Below are 22,493 nucleotides of genomic sequence, written 5' to 3'. Positions count from 1 at the left end.
TTTTAATTAATAAATTAGTGATTTCATATTTAGCCGTTAGAACGGTGTAATTTGTGGCGTTTGGATGCACATGAATGGATTAAGGAAGTTTTTTTTTCACATTCCCTTGACCCTAGCCGGAGGAAAAAAGGCTCATTTTTGCAAATGTGAGGCTTTTGTTCCATTCAGAACCATCATTTATGGTCCGATAACGAATATTTTGTGAATATAAAATTCTTTTAAGGAAATGGTATTTTGTAAGAAGTTAACCGATATGCATTTAGAAGTCGCAAGGAATCTAGTATGAAATTCGTAACAGCGGACAGCGCCACTGAAGTAGTGAAATTTTCAGTTCGTGATATTCCCTTTCTGGTACAGATAACGGATGTAAAGAAACTATTTTATTATCAGTTTTTAGACTAAATGGAGTGAAATATGAAGATAACGAACAGTAATCAAGCTCAGAAGTCCATTGGAACAATACAGATTTGGAGCAGAGCAAACACTGACCTCTAAAAACTCAGAGGTGGGTTCAGGTGACATGGAGGAGTAAGCATCCATTGTTGACCGGTCACATCCGCTCCTTTTCATGATCGGGAGAACGGAAAAATCCGTAGACAATTCAGTGTGAAAATAATGGCATAACAATTTGTATAAAAACGTGTCAACATTTCACTTAATGATAGATTGTATTTGAAGATAAACATAAATTACTCAAGAGTATAAGTAACATAATTACTTTCTCTTAATTTCCATTTATACAGGTACATGTGTACATATACAATTACACATCACAATGTTTATAAATTGAATTTCATACATTTTACGTTAGTTATTGGATTTAATTACACAAACACTGTACATTTCGTAATTCCAAGTTGTTTCGCTGGCACCAGCGCTACTTAAATCACCTATGCCTTAGGATAAGCTCTTTGTCGTCTTAAAGTTAGGGTAAAGATTAGGAAGTCGTCTAAGATAGGCTTCACTTAAGATTAAGATGGTTAGTTAAAATATATCTTAGTCCCAGTACTAAGACATCTTCATAAACATACCTGCAGTTCTGTTACAATAATTAATTTGTTGAAAATGAGCTATGTTTTGTTTCCTGGCCGTCCATTTTTAAACAAAGAAGCTTCGGATTCATTTCAGATCCATGTTCTTTATTTTAGTATACTATACTGCAATTTCCTATTAAGCTGATCAGACTAGAGGAATAAACTTTAAAAAAAGTAAATCAGTTCAATACTAAAATGAATTCATTTTATCTTCATGGGACAGAATAAACAAGTATGTATGTCTATCTTTTTTTTAACAGTTTCATTCTGTAGAAAATGTTAGTATCTATAACAAGATTAAAGAAGACTGCGATCTGAAGGAACTCCGACATTTCCCGTACATTCACTGCTTTGATAAGGACCATGCTCCTATACACACCGTTTTGATGAATGGATCCAGCCTCAGTGACGGAACTAAATGCCTTGTGTCCTGCAATCACAAGAGGGCTTTCTCTACGTGGAAGGCTTGTGTAAACGGAGAATGGGTGGGGTCGGATTTAAATTGTGACAGTAAGAGGAATGGTGTTCTGTTAATATAAATGTAGCTAAATGGTGAATTTTATTAATAGTTGCATTATAATAAGGGAACATTTGAAGGAAAACAATAACATGTTGATGTTAGATGATTGATCAAGTTGTTCTTCGCATTTTCAATTTTAAATTGGCATCTCTTATGATTGACATTTTTGAACAAAAAATTCTTTTTATTCTTTTTCTTAGTGATGTAATTAATTTGTCATAGATACAACAATAATTTCATATTAACATTTAATTAGAGATACGAAAGAAAGGGCGTGGTCACAGTAGATGGAAAAGATGGTGGTGGGGTGGTGGTGAGTTGTAACATATTGCAGTGATGGTAACGATAATTCAATATCAGTGATTAGTGGATTGATAATATTTAAAACTGTCGTATTTTAATGTTAAGCTGACCCATCAACTAATGATATTTTAGCACACAAATACAATTATTGTAGATGATGGTGATCACACACCGCCAGAAATAACTTGTCCTCCGAATAAATATTTCTACGCTGGCTACACTGGAACAGTTAAAATTTGGTACAATCTTCCGACGGCAACTGATGGTGGAAACCACGATGGCATCACGTAAATCCCTGCTTTGTGAAATAATTATGTCTTTAGAAAAAAAAATTATACGAATATAGCCCTTTTATGAGGTCTATCCATATATCAACATCACAGAAAAACATATCAAGCACGAAGTTCGAAGTCGATATACTTTTCTGGTGAAGTCGATATATCTATGGATTGACCGAATCAAGGGGCTACATTTGGTCTGAAAAATTATAAATTATGTTTCTTATATATCAGGCATACTTATTGTTTTTTTCTTTGTCTAGTGAAATTGAAATAAAATATAAATATAGTGTTCTGATTAAACAAAATATTACTAATATCTATTTGAAGTCTTTTTTTGTTTTGTGTAAATAAATACAGCTTACCTGAAACATATGGCAAAATATGTGTAATTTAGTTTGAAATGATTAACCGGTTGATTGGCAAATATATATATATATATATATATATATATATATATATATATATATATATATATATATATATATATATATATATATATATATATATATATATATATTAATCGACCGATTAATCGGTTAATCGGAAAGTATGTTTCACATGCTTCCCAAATAGATTTTCTGTAATTGCCTTTGCTTAGATATTTAAAATATCAAGGCGACTGTGGTCTTCATTGTTTCATAAATAAATAAGAAGAAATCTTTAAATCGTTTGATATCTTACAGAATGACTAGGACATATGGTATAGCAAGTGGATATAGTGTAGGAATTGGTTCACACAAGGTATGTTACAAAGCTAAGGACAAGTCTGACAATGAGTCCAAACAGTGCTGCTTTTACGTGTATGTCCATGGTAAGTTATTAATAATTCAGGGCTGTTTTTGACCAATACACAAAAGTTGTTTTAATATTTACCTATGAATAAATATGACTGAAATGATTTCTCATTTGTTTAAAGGTTGCGGATCAATTGAGAGATGTAGACAGGTTACCTGTACAAATAGTTATGATAAAACATGTCACCTTTGTGACCCTGGTTATCATCCTGAAGGTCAAACATGTCAACGTGAGTAATTCAAGAATAAAAAAAAATAAAGCTGTAAAAATCATTAATCCTTATTAAGACACTAAAGTGAATAGAATTCAGGAAATATGATATAAAAGTAGTTTTCCACTCAGAACATCGAAATCAAAATTTCATGTATTTTAGCTACCTGCAAAATACCTAATTGCCAAGCTGACCAGTTTACATGTTTAAGTGACTTTGAGGGCATCTGTACCAATTGTGTAGATGACAACTTAATCTGGAAACCTATCAATAGCAAAAGGAACTGTGGAGGTTTGACACATATACTATTAATACTAACTAAAACGATAAAGATGCTTTATAGTCTTTATTGTCAATATACAAGGTGTTTCATAACACCTGTTCCCATTACAGTTGTCTTTTAAATCTTTTACAGTATCATATTTTTAAAAAGAAAATAAAACAATATCTTACAGAAAAAAATATAATAATCCTAAAAATTTCGGGATTTTTTCTACGTTCTAATGTCATATATAATGACATAAACTTGGAAATTTCCATAAGTGTCTGTCTAAAGAACAAAGAGCAAAGTTCATCCATTGCTATTTTTGCCCTGTGAATTTCTGAAAAATCAAAATTGTTTGTTTTAGATGACTATACTTTGAATATCACTTGGACCCTTGGTGACTGCATATCTATTGAAATGAAAAGAATGTGAGAGAAGAATTACGAATATAAAATCCGAAAAACAATGTTCAATTCAGTTTCTAAAGAGGGTGCTGCAGAAACTCGTGATTATTCCCTAAATCGAGAAAGACATTTAAACTAACCACGGCGCATGAAGAGTTATCTCTAAATATAGATAATGCTACGTAGATGACTTTATTATTTATACGACGGGTATGTCCAGCTTGTTATATCAAAACATTTCACATTTTACGTTTATTTCATGCATAGTTTTTTTTCATAAGGTAGACCTGTAAGTAAACTTTTTTCACATCTATGGTCACTGTCGCCATTTTGCACGAGAAAAGTTGAACGATAAAAGCACAAATAATGGCAAGTGCACCTTGCACATCATTTTGAAAGATGTATTGTAGACAGCGTGCGTTAATATTTTTCAATATATAAAAATGTGTCCAACAATCACGCTGTTGATGCAATATCCAAGAAAATCCATTGAGTCATTTCAATTTAGTTGTTTCAAGTCAAATCTGAGCCAATAATTAACAGAAAAATAATGAAACGAAACGCGTATGAAAAAATTAAATCATTTAAAATGATAGTACTTTATTTTTTAAGACATCGGTGTTACATTGTACTTCCGTTTTATAAGAAAAAAATATGTATATATATATATACCAACCATTCCAGGATTCGAACCCATTTTCAGGCAAAAGAATCACACGCTTTACCACTAGACCAGCTCCGACAGTGAAAATTCAGATGCTATTTTATGTGCACATTTTGCATTTCGGATGCATAATAATTTTTATTCGATTTTTGCGATATTCAAAAATATGCCTTTTTGAATCAAAAATCGGAAATGGCAGTTTTGAAGAAAAATCCCGTCTCTTTATGCGTATATCAAATTCATTCTGTTTCAAGGAGGCAATTTTTCAGAACGATGGGGATTCCCTAAATGAAAAACAGAAAACTTAACTTAATTTGCTATATGACTAATTTACATTTCATTTAATTGCAAACTGGAAGTCGATATGCATTTTCTTAATATTGTTCTACATTGTGCTGTATATACCGTTGTATTTGAAAAAATTTAAGAACGTTTTCTGTTACTTAAAATTTTTCTTTTAAACTGCTACAAGTTTAGGGAAAATAACCAAAAAAAAAACAAACAAACAAAAAACAAAACAAAAAAAAAAAAAAAAAAACAAAAAAACAAAAAAAAAAGAAAACAAAACAAAAAAAAAAAAACAAAAAAAAAAAAAAAAAAAAAAAAAAACAAAAACAAAAAAAAACAAAAACAAAAAACAAAAACTTCAACACCCTCTTTATTTAAACCTTTTAAAAAATAATCTAGTGTATTTCTATATCAGTTTGTAATGAGGACAGATATTATGAAACACTCTGCACCTAAGTTTCTCCCGTACTGAGGCAGTAGTGAAGGCATCGCGGAGTAAGGAGTTTATCCTTATATCGCGGGTTCAAATACCAATGTAAGGCGTAGGAATATCATTTTTTCGGATGCAACTATATAAAAATATGTCAGGTATCGCAGTAGATGTTGGGACGAAAAAGTCCCTCACTGCTCAATGCCCATAAATGAGGAACACAGGTATTAATTTGCTACCGTCCTCAAGCAAATGATGGTGTCCTATCATGAGTAAAAAATTCTCGACTGGACGAAAAGAAAACAACAAATCAACAAAAACAATATGCTTATATACATATATAATATTATATTTGAATGTACATATACACTTTATAGACATAAAGCAGATAAACAAGTGATTGATTGATCAACAAAATGCAAAACATACTTTATATGAAGTTCTATTATCTTATTGTCGGCCGCAGGAACAGTGGACGTATTTGTGTCAGAGAGTGTCAGTGGGGAAGTGAGACGTTATTTTTTATCAGTTACTTAAATAATTCTTTAATTAAAAGTAAAAAAAAAAATGAAAAAAAACTTGTTTTAAACTAACTTTTAATTGCTGTTATATTTATTAATATTATATTGATTTTCTCACCAAAAAATTATTAATTCATGACTTTTTAAGAAGAGTTTATAATAGGTACTCCCCAAAAATGGGAGTGTGTAAGATATGAACGCAAATCTAATATTACAGTTGCAAAATGAAAAAGGGTAAGATAACGAACAGTGATCAATCTCATAAAAACTACAAACAATACAAATATGTGAAAAGGGCATTAACACGGACCCGTGGAAATTCCAGAGGTGGGATCAAGTGCCTATGAGGGGTAAGCATCCCCTATTGACCGGTCACATAGTCACTTGAGCCCCATGTATTGATCAAGTAGATAGAGCATTCCGTAGTCAAATTTAGTACAAAAACAAAGGCCTAACAATTGGTATGAAACAACTCAGCCAAAATACGACCCAGAGATAGGTTATATTTGCTAAAAAGGTCATTATAACGACCATAGAATTTACGGAATACTGACATTAAACGAGGTTGTTGAAATCCATGCAACAGCAACTTATTTGTGAGTAGCCTGCCTCGGTTTAAAAATTGATCGTACTCAGAGCATGCACTTGAGTAGCAAACAAGTTGGAAGACATAACCACCATATGCAGGTGATAGCTGAATGTTACTACATCAATAATCAAAGTTGACGATGGAAAAGTTGAAGTCATCTCGTTTATCATACAATTTAATTAAGGAATAAAAATTGAAAAGTTGGTAAAACTAGTGAAAGTTGTTTTGAATATAGTACAATTGCGAATGACATAATAATATTTTTTTTCTTAACTTAATTTATTGTGTTGTCCATCACTGCCCCGTGCAGTATAGTCTGTAGAAATCATCGGCATCTTTGCGTAACAAAGATCCCAGGTATCAGCATGTATAAAATTTATCCTTTTTGTCATCTGAAGATCTAGATATAACAAATGTTTATCATTTATCACTGATTTTAATACCAATAAATCCATTTGATTAGCAAATTCACTGAAAGCAGGCCCATTTCTATATAATTTGCGATTTCTGCTTTGGTTTTTTACTTTGAAGTACATGTAATATTGAGGACAGTCTGAAATATCTTGCGCTTTTTTGACGCGTACTTGTGAAAGTACTTTTTAAAAAAAATACTTTATTTTTTTGCGGCCCATTTGATGTTTTGCAACACTTACTTGTCTAAAAGTGTAAATGCTTGCAGCAATGTGCTCAGTGGTAGAAAACCGAGAATGCTGGCCGGGGACTTGTTCCACAAGTCATCTAGGAGCAGATTGTCAATGCGATGCTGGTTTCCGTACAGTGAAAACCTCAAATGGAAGTGTTGCCTATTGTCAGTGTATGTTTTATGAAATTCTGAAATAGATTAGTGTGTAAAATGGTTTGCTGAAGTTTGTGAAGTGTAATGTCAGATTCCTTTACATTTATATATAATGTTTTATGTTAAATAAAATACAACAAATGTCTATATTACAGTGGAAAAGAAGCCTGAGATTTTAACATGCAGGTCTAGCCTTATTTTTACTGGAGGTGAAATTGTTATGTCTGAAACGGGAGGAAAATCAACGTCATGTGACAATCAGAAAGATGCCTTTATAAATAAAGTTCCTCTTCTAGCCAATTTTACAAGCGTAGAAACATTCTCCATCAATATTACCTCACCCAGACCTGAATTTATACAAGATGGAAGCTGGAATTATGGAGTATCTGGTGGAGAACTTGTTATTATCCACAAGACATTAAATGGTACGGGTAACATTTCCAATAATTGGAATAGATAATGAAATTTAAAGACTTTCTTAAAGATCATAAACATGCTCAATATTCAGGGTATAACGATCATTTATTGGATGGCTATTAATCAAGTTATATTGAAAATATTATTACTAGTAGTCTACTTATTATTTGAGGGACTGTTAAATCAAACAATTAATAAATTTTATTAGATTGGAAGAAAGGTTAACTTTAGTTCTGAGCAAACAAAATTATATTTCTCCTTCATGCATACTATAATGTCCTATTATATAATCAAAGTACTACTCTCGATGGTAACAAATTAGATTTTAATCGATTATTAATATATATTATCTTTCAAATATCTACGAGGGAAAGTGTTTGAAAATGTATGTAGACATGCCTTTTAAGTTTGTTTTAAATAAGAACTATAATTTACGATTAATATTTTTCAGGAATGGAACATCAGATTCAGTGGTCCCCGTTTAAGAATATCAATACTTCTCATTTAGAGAGTCTTGATCATCAACACAAATCAATGACTCTAGGTGGACACTTACAAGTGTTCGATGGGGATGCGTAAGTGAAGAAAAAAAAACAACAACAAAAAACAAAAACAAAAACCAAACAAACCAAAAACAAAAACAAAACAAAAGAAAACAAACAAACAAACAAACAAGATGTGTTTGTGAAACACTGATAGCAAAGGTTAAACTTTCTCGAGGAATAAACCTGTGAAATATGGAAGCCCTAGCAGCAACCACTGAATAGATATGGAAAAGGTTAAAGTTTTTTTTTCAAAAGAATATCAAACATCAAAGTCAAGGTCAAATGGTCAAAATTAATGGTGCCCAAGGAAATGCTTTCTCCCAAGAAATACCCAGGTGAAATACCGGTATGAAAGCCGAAGCACCAATTGTTAAAAAATTATGGCCAAGGTTAAAGTTTTCCAAAAAAAAAAGGTCAAACTCCAAGGTCAAAGGGTCAAAGTTGTTGGTATTCAAAGAAAGGTCTTGTCACAAGGAATACATATTTGAAGTATGAAAGCCCTAACACCAACCGTTCAAAAATGTTGGCCAAGGTTAAAGTTTTTCAAAAGTAGGTCAAACTCCAAGGTCAAGGTCAAAAGGTCAAAGTTGTTGATATTCTAAGGAAGGTCTTGTCACAAGGATTACATATGTGAAGCATGAAAGCCCTAGCACCAATTGTTCAAGAGCTATGGCCAAGATTAAATTTTGGTAAAATTTTCCTAAACTGGGTTAAACTCCAAGGTCAAGGTCAAAAGGTCAAATATGGTGGTACCCAAAGAAAGACCTTGTCACAAGGAATACACATGAGAAATATGAAAGCCATAGCTTCAACTCAAAAGTTTTGGGCAAGGTTAGTTTTTTTGGACAGACAGACAGACAAGGCAAATACTATATACCCCCGAATCTTCAATACGGGGTATAAAAACAAACAAACAGCAAAAAAAAAAAAAAAAAAAAACAAACAAACAAAACAAAACAAAAAAAAACCCAAACCAAACCAAAACAAAACAAAAACAACAACAAAAAAAAAAAAAAACAACAACAACAAAAAACAAACTATATACCAATTTATTCTTAGATGCAGGTTTCCTAAATCAAAAAAACCTCATTCTACATAAAAATATTTGTGTAATATTATTATATGACTTATTCTTAAATTTTTTCTTATATATTACTATATAGAAATTTAATGCACAACTGTGGTCTAACCTTAGCCCTAGGGTGGCTCTTTATGTATACATATTTAAATTCCCTTTTCCTGAAAATGCTTTGTGGCAAGTTTGCTTGAAATGAACACAATTAACTTGTAATTCTATGAAATTTAACACATATCGGATGGTATTTAAAGAATCACTGTCTAGTTTGTTAGGTATGCCAGGGCATTTACGACAGTTGGAAACCTGGGAATAATTTGTTCGTTATGCATGAATTATCCGATGTTGTTACATGTAGCTGTTGTTAATGTCCTTGGCACATCCAACAAACTAGACGGTGATTCTTTATATTTATATTAATATGTGAATAAAAATGTACATATGAATAAAAAATGCTGATCCCAGCCCACTGAATCGGAAACAATAACCGACCGGGAAATTGACATGCATATTATTTACATGACCTTTCACATTGCGAAATTTTCAGTTGTAATTATCGAGAAATTAACAAACTTAAATTTCAAAAACTTGTCAAAGAGAAAAGAGTTGGAAATGTGAATATAATCGGGTGTGACCGGTCGTTAGGGGATGCTCACTCCTCCATGGCACCTGATCCCACCTCTGATGTTTTTGGAGGTCCGTGTTTGCTCTGCTCCGGATTTGTATTGTTTAAATAGTCTTTGAGTTTGAATTCTGTTCGTTATCTCCATATTCAAAGAACGACGACAACAACAGTCTCGTTCCACCAACTAATCAATAACCATTTACATTGACAGAATTTGCCTCAGATTTATAGCAAAGGCGACGGGATTTTTTAGAACTATAGACAAGCGATCTACTTCTCATATCATTTCGCCAAGGAAATTCAATGGAGAAACAAAAGCCCAAAGAGATGTTTGCTTTCGTTATGATTCTCTGCCACCAGATCATTGCTCCAACACCAAAACTTGTCTTAATGAGCCGATCCAGATACAAAGCAGGATAACAAAGAACAACATGCTAAACATTTCACTCTCTGGATGGTTTGACCCAAAAAGGATTGGAAATAGAGACTACAATTCCTCTGGTATAAAATGGTTTGATGTCAGCATATATATGGTTCCACATACTAAGAACAAATTGGTACCAGATACAACTGCTTTCTGGAAGAATATATCAAAAAATAGTACATTTCATGAAGTTACACTTAATGAAACCGGTCTGTATGAGATACATCTAGAAGTTGTTGATAATGCTGGTGCAGGTGGCAATGTTAGATCCGCTAGGCGATTTGTTCTGTTTGATAACACATCTGAAATACAGATTAATGAAAACAAGCCATTATTAGTGACAACAGCACATTTTGTAAATGGAAATTACTGGCAAACCGAAAAGAAAGCTATGTGCATAAATTGGACGGACAGGTTTTACAATACATATCACAAATTTGACAATGTTCTCCTTCCCATAAAGCCGTCCAGTGCCCTTACTGGTGTTTTTGAACAGCTTACAGGTCCCCTTTCTATTAACGGTACATTAAATGTAGATGGTATAGTAAAGTTTGAGTATTCATACAGGATAAACACCATATCGTCAGGTAGAAAAACAGTCAGTCAGCTGAGTCAATTTATATGTTCCAATGTCAGTATAAGCGATGGAGATGAAGTCCAGTTTAGTATCCATTCATTTGACATAATGAATAACACCCTCACAGACTCCGTGTTTGTTCTGATTGATACATCCGTTCCTGATATTGAAAATATTTGGCTGAGAAGAAATTTCCATGGTGATGTGTACGTCCATAATTCTAAAGAACTCTCAAAAATGAAACTTAAATTTGATGCTTTTGATTTGGAAAGTGGACTAAAAACTATTCACTGGTACTTGGGTTCCAACAGTGGTGCTTCGGATCTGGGAAATGGATCATTTGGTGTAAACGTTCTCTCAAAAAATGTAACACATCTAAAATTAGTACATGAATTTTTATTTCGCTCGTATCAAAATTGATGACATTTTAGAGTTCATTATTCACCATTAGTTTTCCTTAGAATTTTTTTAAAATTTTAGTTACATTCGTTATAACTATACATTTATTTTACAGATAAGTTGTGACAAAATCGAAAACTGTTATTGTCCAAAGCATGGGAACTGTGAATTTTACAACTATACCTTAGATCTATCGAAAATAATTAAAGAGGCACAGCACAATAGGGAGTATTATTTCACAATCCTGGTAACGAACAACGCTGGTCTTCGCTCCTTGCAGCATCTCGATGTCCTTGTAGACGAATCTCCTCCTGTGAATGGTTCTGTCATGGAAGGTCTTCCAGGCGGCAAAGAAATCGATTTTACTGCTACTGAAAAAATAACAGTGAGCTGGAACGGATTCATAGATCATGAAAGCGGAATATCCCATTACCGAATATTTCTTGGAAAACAATGCATACCCGATGTATTAGATCAAATGAGTAACATTTCAGGTTTAACTTCTGTGATTGAAAAAAAGACAACAACAAAGGCATATGAATCATTTAATCTTCCTGAGAAAGGTTATTTTATTTTTACTGTCATTGCATTTAATAATGCCTTAGAACCCTCGAAAGCAAGTTGCTCTGATGGGATACACTATGTCGAGGCTTCTGACGTAATTGACAATATCACATCAGAGAGCTTTAACGCAGACGAAGGGATTGCGTGTATTAATGATGCTCCTTTTTTAATCACTCCAAAGATGAAACGCATTAAATTGGGGACAGTTTCAAATTGCCTTAGCATGTGCCGAAACCTGTCCTTTCCAGCTTTCCTTCAGAATTTGCCTGAAGTAGCATCACACAGATTTAATGATACTACCTACGCACAAGGAATATGTACACGGGTGAAGCCATATAAAGAAAATTTAATATTTATATCATCAGAATTCTGGAAATTATCTTGGGGTGTCAAGGACCGACGCGCAGTAAGGGAATTTGCATTAGGCATTGGAGGTCACCCAACTTCAATATCGCACCCAGATCTCAAACCTTATACTTCAACTATATCACAGACAGAGTATCAATTTGGCAGAGACGGTATAGGAAGTCAAGAACGGCATTACGTCTTTCTGAAGACAGTTTTCAAGTCTGGTGAAGGAAGAATTTTAACAATAGGACCTTTGCTAGTCGATACAAGTCCACCTGCAATCAACGGGGAAATTCTCGTGCATATCGAGGGTCCGAACTTGTTTATTGGATGGGAAAATGAAACCTTTATTGAACCAGAGCAAGGGAATGTCATCGAAGAAATATTTTTCAGGATAGGTACGTATCGACCGAAGGTGTTGAGTTTTTATTTTGAATTCAAAACTTCATTATTTTCCAAATAGAAAAGTCATTAAACATAAGATATTAATTCATGTCCAATTTCTTTCCGTTATTTGTGTTTTATATATGATTTATATGATTGAATTATAAAACACACTGAAAAGAAAAACACTTTATCACGAATCGAGGAAAACGAATCCTGTAAAAAATAAAAATATCGTAGGATCATTTTTATTAATGACATTTTATTAACTGCTCAGTATTTTAATCAGAATAAATATTACTTTACTTTAAGCATATTGTACGATAAAAATATAGGTCAAAATTATGAATATAATACCATTATTATTAAAATATTTGATTTAGACATATATGTGTATTTCATATTCTAGGAACACCCAGAATGTTTGTGACGCCTCTTATACAGTACTACCATACCCATAATCTTAAGGACGACTGCCCTTTTTCTAATGTGGTAGGATGTACGAGATATCCCTTAAGAAAGATTCGTTACAATGAGCAAGACAAAGATTTATTTGTGGAGTTGAATATCTACAATAGAGTGGGATTGTCCGCAAGAAAACGGTCAAAAAGGTTTAGTCTTCCATCCAAGGTTCCACCCGGGGATGGTATGGTCATAGACGTTGATCCGGATGCAGATTCATACGAAAGCGATATTGACTATCAGATAAACAATTCGTCCATATGCCTATCGTGGAAAGGATTTGCACATCATCAAAATGTATCCATATATGCAGGACTTGGTTCTACTCCAAACTCTACAGACGTGATTTCATTTATATCAGTGGCTGCTTATCGATACTGCTTTAGAAATATATCACTTACACCCAACACAAGGTATTACTCTGTCATACGTGCCAGCTGTACCGGTGGGTCATCTTACGCGGTGTCCGATGGCGTGACTCTAGTTAACATCGACGCTGTTGATAAAAAACTACAGATCTTTAATGGAATTGGCTGCTCCGACAAAGATATTGTTTATCCGTCTGATATGAAAAGAAACAAAGCAAATGTAACATATTTTTACAGAAACTTGACAGTTTTAGAAACATATACTTTATTTATCCAAAAAACCAATATTACAAATGAATTATATACGCCAATGTATTTTACAGGTTTTATTGAAAAAGAAAGTAATCATCAATTTGGTACACAAACAATTGAATTAACATCCACAAATGCCCATGGAAATATAGCATTCAAAAGGTTGAACTTGTCGGACAACGTCATTATTCTGAAAAAATGCCATTATAATAGAAAAACATTTAGGAATGAAAATACTGTGTCTTTGAACTGGATATATAACAGTTTGAAGGATGACTACCCTACGCATTTTGAAATATCCATCGCAAAAGTAACAAAACACGGGATTGATATAATAAAATCAGAATCATCCCATATGCGAAAATTAACATTCAGAAATCTTACTTTGAATATAGACAATACATATTGTGGAATAGTGAAATCTTGTTTTGCAACATATTGTTCAAAACCAGTGTTTGGAACACCTGTCAGATTTGTTCCAGTGGAATCAAAAATAAATATTACTGCAACAATGCATGGCGAGGATGAAGACTTAATTATAGACGTCAAAGTCACCTCTGAAGGGAATCGTTTGGATGACGGTCTAAAAAGATGGACGCTTACGGAAGATATTCATGGAAAAAGAAGAATCACCAATTGGTATTATTTCTCAAAAGAAAATTCCATGGAGGTAAATGCAAATCTAAAGACATTTATTTACAGAATGTTATATTTTTACCAAAGTAAAGATTACCACAGTAAATTTCTTTTCTTTCGTATTTCAGACATCTTTGGTCATATCAAGAGCAGATATGTTTGTCAGACCTCCTAGATTCGCATGCGTTCAAAATACATACAACACATTACTGTCACCTGTTCAATGTGTTCTTATTCAGAACACATTTTCTTATGGAAGTAATAGCATGAAAATTTACCTTATTGATGAGAAAAATCCAGATCTACAAAAGATGAGGACAATGTCACATAGTCAAAATCTTGGAGCAAATGTACTTTTATTTGAAAAAAATAGCCTTCGATTTACATCAAGTGAAACAAAAGTAGCTGGAATAATAGTAGGTAGCCAAGGATATGATTTTGATGTATATCTTATGACGAAAAACTTTATTCCTGTAAGCATGGAGAAATGTCATTCGGACAAAAGCTGCTTACATTACAGCCATGCTCAGGATGGATTTGTTTCCTTCCCCGGTTTGCATCTTAAACATGGATGGGAAATATTCGTATGCGTTCGCTCAAGTAGAACATCTCAGGCTAAACCTGGAGATACAGATTACGAAATGGATGCAGTAATAGAAATTTGTAGTGAGGGGTTGAAAATCAATAACTTTCCTCCTTCTGCAGTAGATATCAAAATCAAGAATTCATTTAATGGTTATACGTCAGATGTGTCTCAGCTAGAAGTAGAATGGAACATACCGACTTTATATGTTCCCTTACTAGAGTATCAATACTGTGTCGGCGAGTATTTTTTAATTGTAATATACGTTTGAAGTTGATTAAACTTATGATTACATGAATCTAATCTCTACCTTACTTATTTTTCGTTGATGGATATTCTAGGTTCTGTACCAGGATTGGATGATGTTTTTCCATTTACGTCTTCGTACGAAGAAAACAAAGTTACGATCCAGAATTTTACTCTTACACAAGGATCTTCTTACTTCATCTCAGTAAAAGGTTGGTCTATGAAGAGAAGCTTTAAAAGCTTAAAATATTTGTCATTGCATGAAATTAATCTTTCCGTCAGGTAGTTTGTCTCTTGTGTATAATTTTAAATACTTCTATTGATAGCTATTGACTGCTCAGGTTTAGAGTCGCTTTCGTCATCGCCTGTCCTCACAGTTGATTTATCTCCTCCTATTCCTGGAAGATTTGTTATTGGTTACAGGGACAGTGAGGTGAAATTTAGTAGAAATAGCCTGCCAGTGTTAATTGAAAACTTTGAGGATCCTGAAAGTGGAATTGATCAAATAACTATCCAAGTTGACGGAGTCAATGGAAATTACACATCAAATTTTATCGTAAAAGATGGACATTCCCACATAAAAATCAACGAAAATGTGACAGATGGGTACACATACAAAGCAATTCTTTCAGTAAGTGACGTCTACACAAATCATCCGTAATATGATTAAATTTGCCAATTATTTTCTAATAGTGCATCTGTAATGTGTTGTGATATATATTTGCTATTGTAGGTATCAAATAGAGCAGGATTATCAACGGAATTGGAATCGAACACGATTTTTATGGACAACTCCCCACCAACTGTTGGAACTGTATTTGATGGAAAAGAAATTGTGAGTTGAATATCATAAAATAAAATACAGTTTGCACATTTGCATTAATAATTATGCTAATAGTTGCATATCTTTTGATACCTATCCAATAAATATAAACTAAATTATTGCAGGGAAAAGATGTGGACTTCCAAACAGAGACAATGAGTATATCTGCCTCATGGGACTATTTTTCAGATCCACACTCTGATATAGCATTTTACAGGGTGGGGTTAGGAACAACTAAAACAACAACAGATGTATTTGAAATCACCAATGTTGGAATGAAAAAAAGTACACAATGATTTGTTGAGTGCCCATATATTGATTTAGAAAATTCATGAACACATATATCAGAGTGAAATGATATCAACAATAATATATAATTTCAGTGTAAGTGTCTTTCTTTCAGATTTTACATGGGAAGAAGAGTTTGAGGTGGGAATAATGTATTTTGTGTTTGTGGAATCCTGTAATGGTGTCCGATTATGCTCAAAAGTTCATTCAGATGGTATTATTATCGACAAAACACCGCCCATTCCTGGGATCATTAGTATTGGTCATTCGAATCATGATACATTCATAGCAGATAAGTATGTGAAAAAATTAAATCTTAAAGACATTGTTTTTATGATCTAAAAATATTCCTTTAATCTTAAATATTTTAAATGTCATTTAATCATCACATTTATCTGGTGTTATAGAAATAATTTGAGATAATATTAAATATGAAATGTTATGTTTCTATATATTTCCTAAAAGAAGAATCAAATTTTGCATTACACTTTCAGGACATCCATTACAATACAATGGATCGGATTTGAAGATCCAGAATCAGATATTCAATACTTTGAATGGTGTCTAGGGTCTAGTAAATTTGTATGCGACGTCCGAGAGAAAGAAAATGTTTTACTTGCCAATAGAATATACAAATCGGGTCTGCAGTTACCGCTAAATGTTTCCTTATTTGCCACGGTTTTTGCTTACAATAATGTAGGACTGTATTCCGAGTCAACCTCTAAAATATTTAGGGTTGACGTCACTGCACCGATTTTAATTAGAGCACCCATCTTTTTATCCCTTGACTCTCTTGAAGTGGCGACAAGATACCAGTATGACAATTCAATATTGAAAATGAAGTGGGAATTTGAAGAAAATGAATCGACTGTAGTAGAAATTCATATTATAATAAAAAATACGAGGGATGGAAAAGACTTATCTGATCAGGCAGTGCGAGGGAACATTGATTATTCAATTATAACGATGTCTAACGAGAAGAAACTTCAAAATGGTGACTCGGTTATTGGAATAGTTACTGCTTGCAACATAGCAAAACTTTGCACCACAGCATCAACGCAGCCGCTAGTCATAGATTCTTCCAGACCCAATCAGGGAGGGTTTTCTTATCCAATAAACTGGAAACTCATTAAAGATATTTACTGGTTTAACATTAATTGGTATGGCTTTTCTGACGAAGAAAGTGGTATTTCTTATTATTATATCACTGTCGACAAGACCTATAGTGGAACAAATTTATCTCGAGGACCATTAAAAAGTTTGGGCAATAGTACAAGCATTTCAATTCCAGTTAACAAGACCCTATGGAACTTAATCGATGACGTAATTCTCACAATTTGGGCAGTAAATGGAGCGGGGTTGACAAGTTTGTTTACGAAAGTAACAGTGAAAGCAAGCCTTACCGACAACTCATCAACAAAAGGTCAGTTTTACATACAACGACATTCATGTTCTGTGCACTACTGTAACAACGACTGTACTTGTTCTGTAGTAGGGAAAAAGTGCACCACAACACAGAAACAATGTAAGTCTACAGCAACCAATGTAGGCATTCAAGACAATAACATCATTTTACGCAATGCGTTTCAGAACGGGAAATTTCTTTCTTCGAGTTCCTGTATCAGTGTAGATTTTGAAAAGCTGAATTTATCCGTATTTTATCCGGTACTTAGATATGAGTGGTCTGTCGCACTAGAAGGAGAAGATCCCGGTGTTGGGTTTTATGATGAGAAAGAATATCCCTGGCGAGACGTAGGCATGAGAACGAATGATATTGAGTGTTTACCAAGACACAAAGAACTTGAAAATGAATCGCCATATATTGTGTACATCAGAATCTGGATTTCAGAAGACGATTTCCTGATCAGATTTTCAAAAGCATTTACCATTGATACCATGGGCCCATTTGTTAAGATGGGGAAATATATTAGAACGTTCTTAAAATATCATGCAAAAGAACACAATGTTCGCTTTATCACAGACAGAAATGATGATATCTGTGCCGAATGGGACACCGTATTTTCTGACGGAAAAGGCAATATAAAGGGCTATTATGTGATGCTGGGGAGTCAGTCAAAAGGTTTGTACATCGTTTTCACTGTTCTAAGTTTCGAGCTATATTTATATCTGATATCAAATGCCATAGTTTTTTATAGCCTGAAAAGATAAAAGTCGTAATCATTTTGGGTTACTTTAAATACAGAAGTCTAATAACGTCTGCATGTACATCTCATTTTCTTTCCCAGCCGATGATATAATACGAAGGAAATGGATGGGGAATCTTGGAGAATTGTGTTTAGCAACAACAAACATGACAGCGGGAGTCGATTACGTATTTTCTGTTACAGCTCAAGATGAAGCAGGAATGACCACGACAATTGATTCAACACCTTTTAAGATTGACAATACACCACCTATAACTGGAAAAGTCTTTAACACCGACAAATATAGAGACACTCGATATTCATCTTCTACAACATCTTTGACTGCATCTTGGCATGGCTTTAAAGATGACAGTTCTCATATATCTCAATTTCAGTTCCGAGTTAGAAACAAAAACAGTTCTCTTAACACAAGCCAAGATATCCGTAACACTACTTATAGCACATCTGTTGTTATAAATGACATTCATTTAAAACAAGGGGAGAGGTATGTAATAGATGTTCGCGCTTTGGATGGTGCTGGACAGTTTAGTAAATTTATTTCGAGTCGTCCGATCTTGTTAGATTCCACGCCACCTGTAGGGTTTTTATGCGAACAGAAAACAACAAAGAAAGTGAATTTTACTGTTCTCTCTGAGTTTGCTGAGTTCACATTCAATGTAGAACCTAATATAGCCTACACCTTTACGTTTAAATTAAAAGAAAGACTACCGAAAACGTTGATTTTCGTCATCAACAATAAAACTGAAGTTATGTCCTTTGATTTAACAAATGGTGTTGAAATGCTTTCTGAATATCGATTGATTTCATCAGAACCTCGAAGTGAACATTTCAAGCTGATCTCAAAAAATGTTGAAATATTTGATAATTTCGATATTGATATTTCTGAATGTAACCTGAATGTCGAAAATGGATTCGGTGTAATCGAATTACAAGAACTTCATCCTTCGGTGTTAAAAGTAAGCACGAATATCTATGATCCGGAAAGTGGCATAAAAAGTATCAAAGTTTCAATCGGAACAACTGTTTTTGGAAAGCAGATAATTTCTGATTTTCCAATGCATCAGCATTATAAGCTGCTTTATGTAACAATTCCACACAACACTACAGTTTTTGCATCAGCTAGAGTTTCCAATGGTGCTGGTGTAAGTCGATTGTTTTCTTCAAAACCACTAATTATTGATGACACACCTCCTGAAATGGGCCATCTAAATTCTAATTTGGAGATTATTTATGGGGAAAATTCTACTTTTGCAAAGTACAAAGGAAGCTTTCAGGTGATGGACAAAGAAAATGGAGTAAAAAGCTGCTATTTTGCAATCGGTAATCATTATGCTTTTTAAGCAATAGGCCTTCATTGCCCATTTCTAAGAGACCCTTTATACATCGTAAACTCAATGTTTACATCTTTATACAATATAATTTTTTCAATGTCCAAAATATTTTCTAGTGTATAGAGGATTCTTAATTCAAAATGTTTCTTGATTGTTCTTTTCAATTAAGAGGAGAAAAATTATCCATCTACATAATAAAAAAAAAGCAGATAAAGAGAGCTTAATCTTTTGTTTGGTTACCTAATTATTAATAAAATAGAATTTAAAAAAAAAACAATTCAGTTTGGAAATGTTAAATATTTGTCAGTCATTTCCATTAAGGTTCGAGTCCAGCTTCAGAAAACATACAGTCATGGACTCCTGCAGACATTTTAAAAGAAGAATTTATTTCGATGGACTTCAAGATTTTCCATGGCATGAATGTTTTTGGGAAAATTAAATGCAGCAATACCATTGGTTTAGTTCAACAGATGGTATATGAGCCGATTGTAGTAGCTCTGGCACCCCCTGATTCCGCGGGAGCATCCATTACAATAATCGAAAAATGCGCTGAAGATATTCCGATCGTGTCAGACAAAAATGCACTTTTGCTGCATTGGATGGGGTTTTTTGATTTCATTTCTCTGAAGAAGTTTGATTACAGAGTTTCTTCACAGCGTAATGTTTTAAGCCCTTGGAAATCTGTTAATAAATTTGATTATACAGATATCGAGGGAATACAGATGGAGAACGGACACAGATATAAGGCTGAGGTTAAAGCATTCAGTTCCTTCCATAATGGATCAGATGCAGTTCAACAAACGTTTCTGGTAGAGACCAGGGCTCCGAGAATAACAGGTAAGAATGTAGTTCTCAAGAAATAATTCTATGAAAAAGTTGGAATTTTTTTCATAATAATATCTTGAATTAAGGGTATTAGTAGTATTCTATGAAAGCCATGTCCGTCTAATTATATTGTAAAAGAAAAAATTAATATACATGTATATCAAAAATATGCAATGCGGCAGATTCTTGCAAAATAATTTGTTATTCGTTTTACAAAAGGATTTTCCGATTTATTTTAGGTAACCGTCCAACTGTTTCTAAACAAGAAAACTACATCATAATTGAATGGACTGACCTATTCAGTACATATTCCGAACTTAATTTGACATTCGAAGTAAGTGTTGGATCAGAGAAATATTTTAGTGATTTGCTGCAGACGGAAAGAACCAACGAGAGTAAACTAAAGTTGAATTTACCAAAGAATGAAAAAATCCTGGCAATTTTTCTGTCGATAAAAGCCGAATTTTGTACAGGACAGTTTTCCATTTATTATGGCACACATGCCCTCGAGTGAAAATGATTTGGTTATCTTTACACGTTGATGCATTCCATTAAAATTTCCTTGTTTTCTCTTACATTTTGCCGTATTTTGGATATGTGATACTGTGTTTGAATAAAGTAGAATATTAGATTCATTACAATTCTTTGTTTTATGCCAACTCTAAAAAATAATTCTATTTTGCTCTCTCCCGACTCGGGAAGAAAAAAAATATTGTTTCCAGGGGGTTAAAAAGTTTTGAGTCGGGCCATATGTAGCCAATCGGTAGGGAGAGTGCAACGAAACACTTTTTTTAAAAGTTGAAATTTTCGTATAACTTTTATGGAAAAAGAAAAAAGAGAGATAACGAGTATTGATCATTCTCAAACTTTCATTTAAATAATACAAATTTTGAGTAGAGCCAACACGGACCTCTACCTCTGAAAACAGAGGTGGGATCAGGTGCCATGGAGGAGTAAGCATCCCATGTCGACAGGTCCCACACACCATGTGCTCATTGACATGATTGGGTCAATGGAAAACTCCGTAGTCACTTCAGTGTAAAAATGTTGACCGAACAACTTGTGTGAAAGACTTTAGTTAACATTTGACCCAACGACAAACTGTATTTGCAAGCAAGTCCATTGTATCGACCATAGAATTTGCGAAATTTCGATGTCCTTTATGATCAACGTATTTGTCAATACTTGTCTAGTTAGAAATAGTTTGTTTTGTTTGTTTGTATGTTGTTTAACGTCCCTCTCGAGAATTTTTCATTCATATGGAGACACCACCACTTGCCGGTGGAGAGCTGCAAATTTTGTCCTATACTCGGCACTCACGGCCATTGAGCAGTGAGGGATCTTTTTCGTGCCAGCACTTACTGCGACACGGGGCCTCGGTTTATACGGTCTCATCCGAAGGACCGATCTCCACGTCTCACAGTGGGATTCGAACCCGCGACGTAAGGATCAACTCCTTACGCCGCGACTCTAGAGCAGACGCTCTAACCACTGCGCCACGCGGGCGGAAATAGTTTGTACTCAGAACACGTTCTCATGTATCGAATCAACTGGGAGACGTAAACTCCATATACAGGTGATAATGGTGTATTGCTGCATAAACAAGGGAAGTTGGCGATAGAAAAGTTGACTTCCTCACGTTTATCATAAAGTCTATAGCTAGTTGTCACTTTGCCATCAATGTCTTCCTTTAGTAAAACATCAAAATATGAAACAGATGTTTCAGACTCTATGGTGTCTTTTAATTCGAGTCCAGTGGATATATCGAATCAACGTAGGAACGGAAATGGTAATTGTTAATTGATAAAATGTCATCGATATATCTAAATGTCGAATTGAAGGTCACAGCAGGAGATGTCTTCTTTTCATGAAGAAGCTTTTGAATCGTATGAATACAAAAGACATGTTCGCTAATAACAGAGCACAATAATTACCTATGAATATTCTAACAGATTGTTGTTCAAAGACCTGGTCTCCGAAAACCACATATATACTGTCAATCAGAAACTCAAGCGCCTTTTATACTCTTTAGTTAACGTAGTACTTTGGTGTGGA

General features: G+C 33.7%; 1 protein-coding gene across 1 annotated transcript; it reads left to right on the top strand.

Annotated features, from left to right (window-relative positions):
* The first annotated feature begins 282 nt into the window (after positions 1-282).
* Positions 283-20,952, top strand: LOC133205060 (uncharacterized). The gene is made up of 22 exons (XM_061340801.1): positions 283-351; positions 1,295-1,544; positions 2,012-2,144; positions 2,822-2,949; positions 3,055-3,162; positions 3,307-3,435; positions 6,985-7,119; positions 7,257-7,532; positions 7,970-8,093; positions 9,975-11,130; positions 11,279-12,473; positions 12,869-14,246; positions 14,344-14,999; positions 15,102-15,218; positions 15,333-15,637; positions 15,740-15,841; positions 15,955-16,114; positions 16,233-16,413; positions 16,612-18,197; positions 18,364-19,602; positions 19,935-20,450; positions 20,678-20,952. The coding sequence occupies exons 1-22, from the start codon at positions 283-285 to the stop codon at positions 20,950-20,952; spliced, it is 10,218 nt and encodes a 3,405-aa protein (XP_061196785.1).
* Positions 20,953-22,493: the final 1,541 nt, after the last annotated feature.

The sequence above is a fragment of the Saccostrea echinata genome, unplaced genomic scaffold, assembly GCF_033153115.1.
Source record: "Saccostrea echinata isolate AGI-Se365-2 ecotype Australia unplaced genomic scaffold, CSIRO_AGI_Sech_v1 ptg000054l, whole genome shotgun sequence".
NCBI lineage: Eukaryota > Metazoa > Mollusca > Bivalvia > Ostreida > Ostreidae > Saccostrea > Saccostrea echinata.
Note: the sequence above shows the minus strand (reverse complement) of the source record. Positions and strands in the feature narration are given on the sequence as shown.

What these genes read in the sequence shown, in the direction of transcription:
- LOC133205060 (XM_061340801.1), top strand. Translation starts at nt 283, where the DNA reads ATGAAATTCGTAACAGCGGACAGCGCCACTGAAGTAGTGAAATTTTCA. An exon ending in CATACAAAGCAATTCTTTCA is followed by an intron (nt 15,638 to 15,739) that starts GTAAGTGACGTC and finishes TTGCTATTGTAG; the next exon opens with GTATCAAATAGAGCAGGATT. An exon ending in GCTGGGGAGTCAGTCAAAAG is followed by an intron (nt 18,198 to 18,363) that starts GTTTGTACATCG and finishes TTTCTTTCCCAG; the next exon opens with CCGATGATATAATACGAAGG.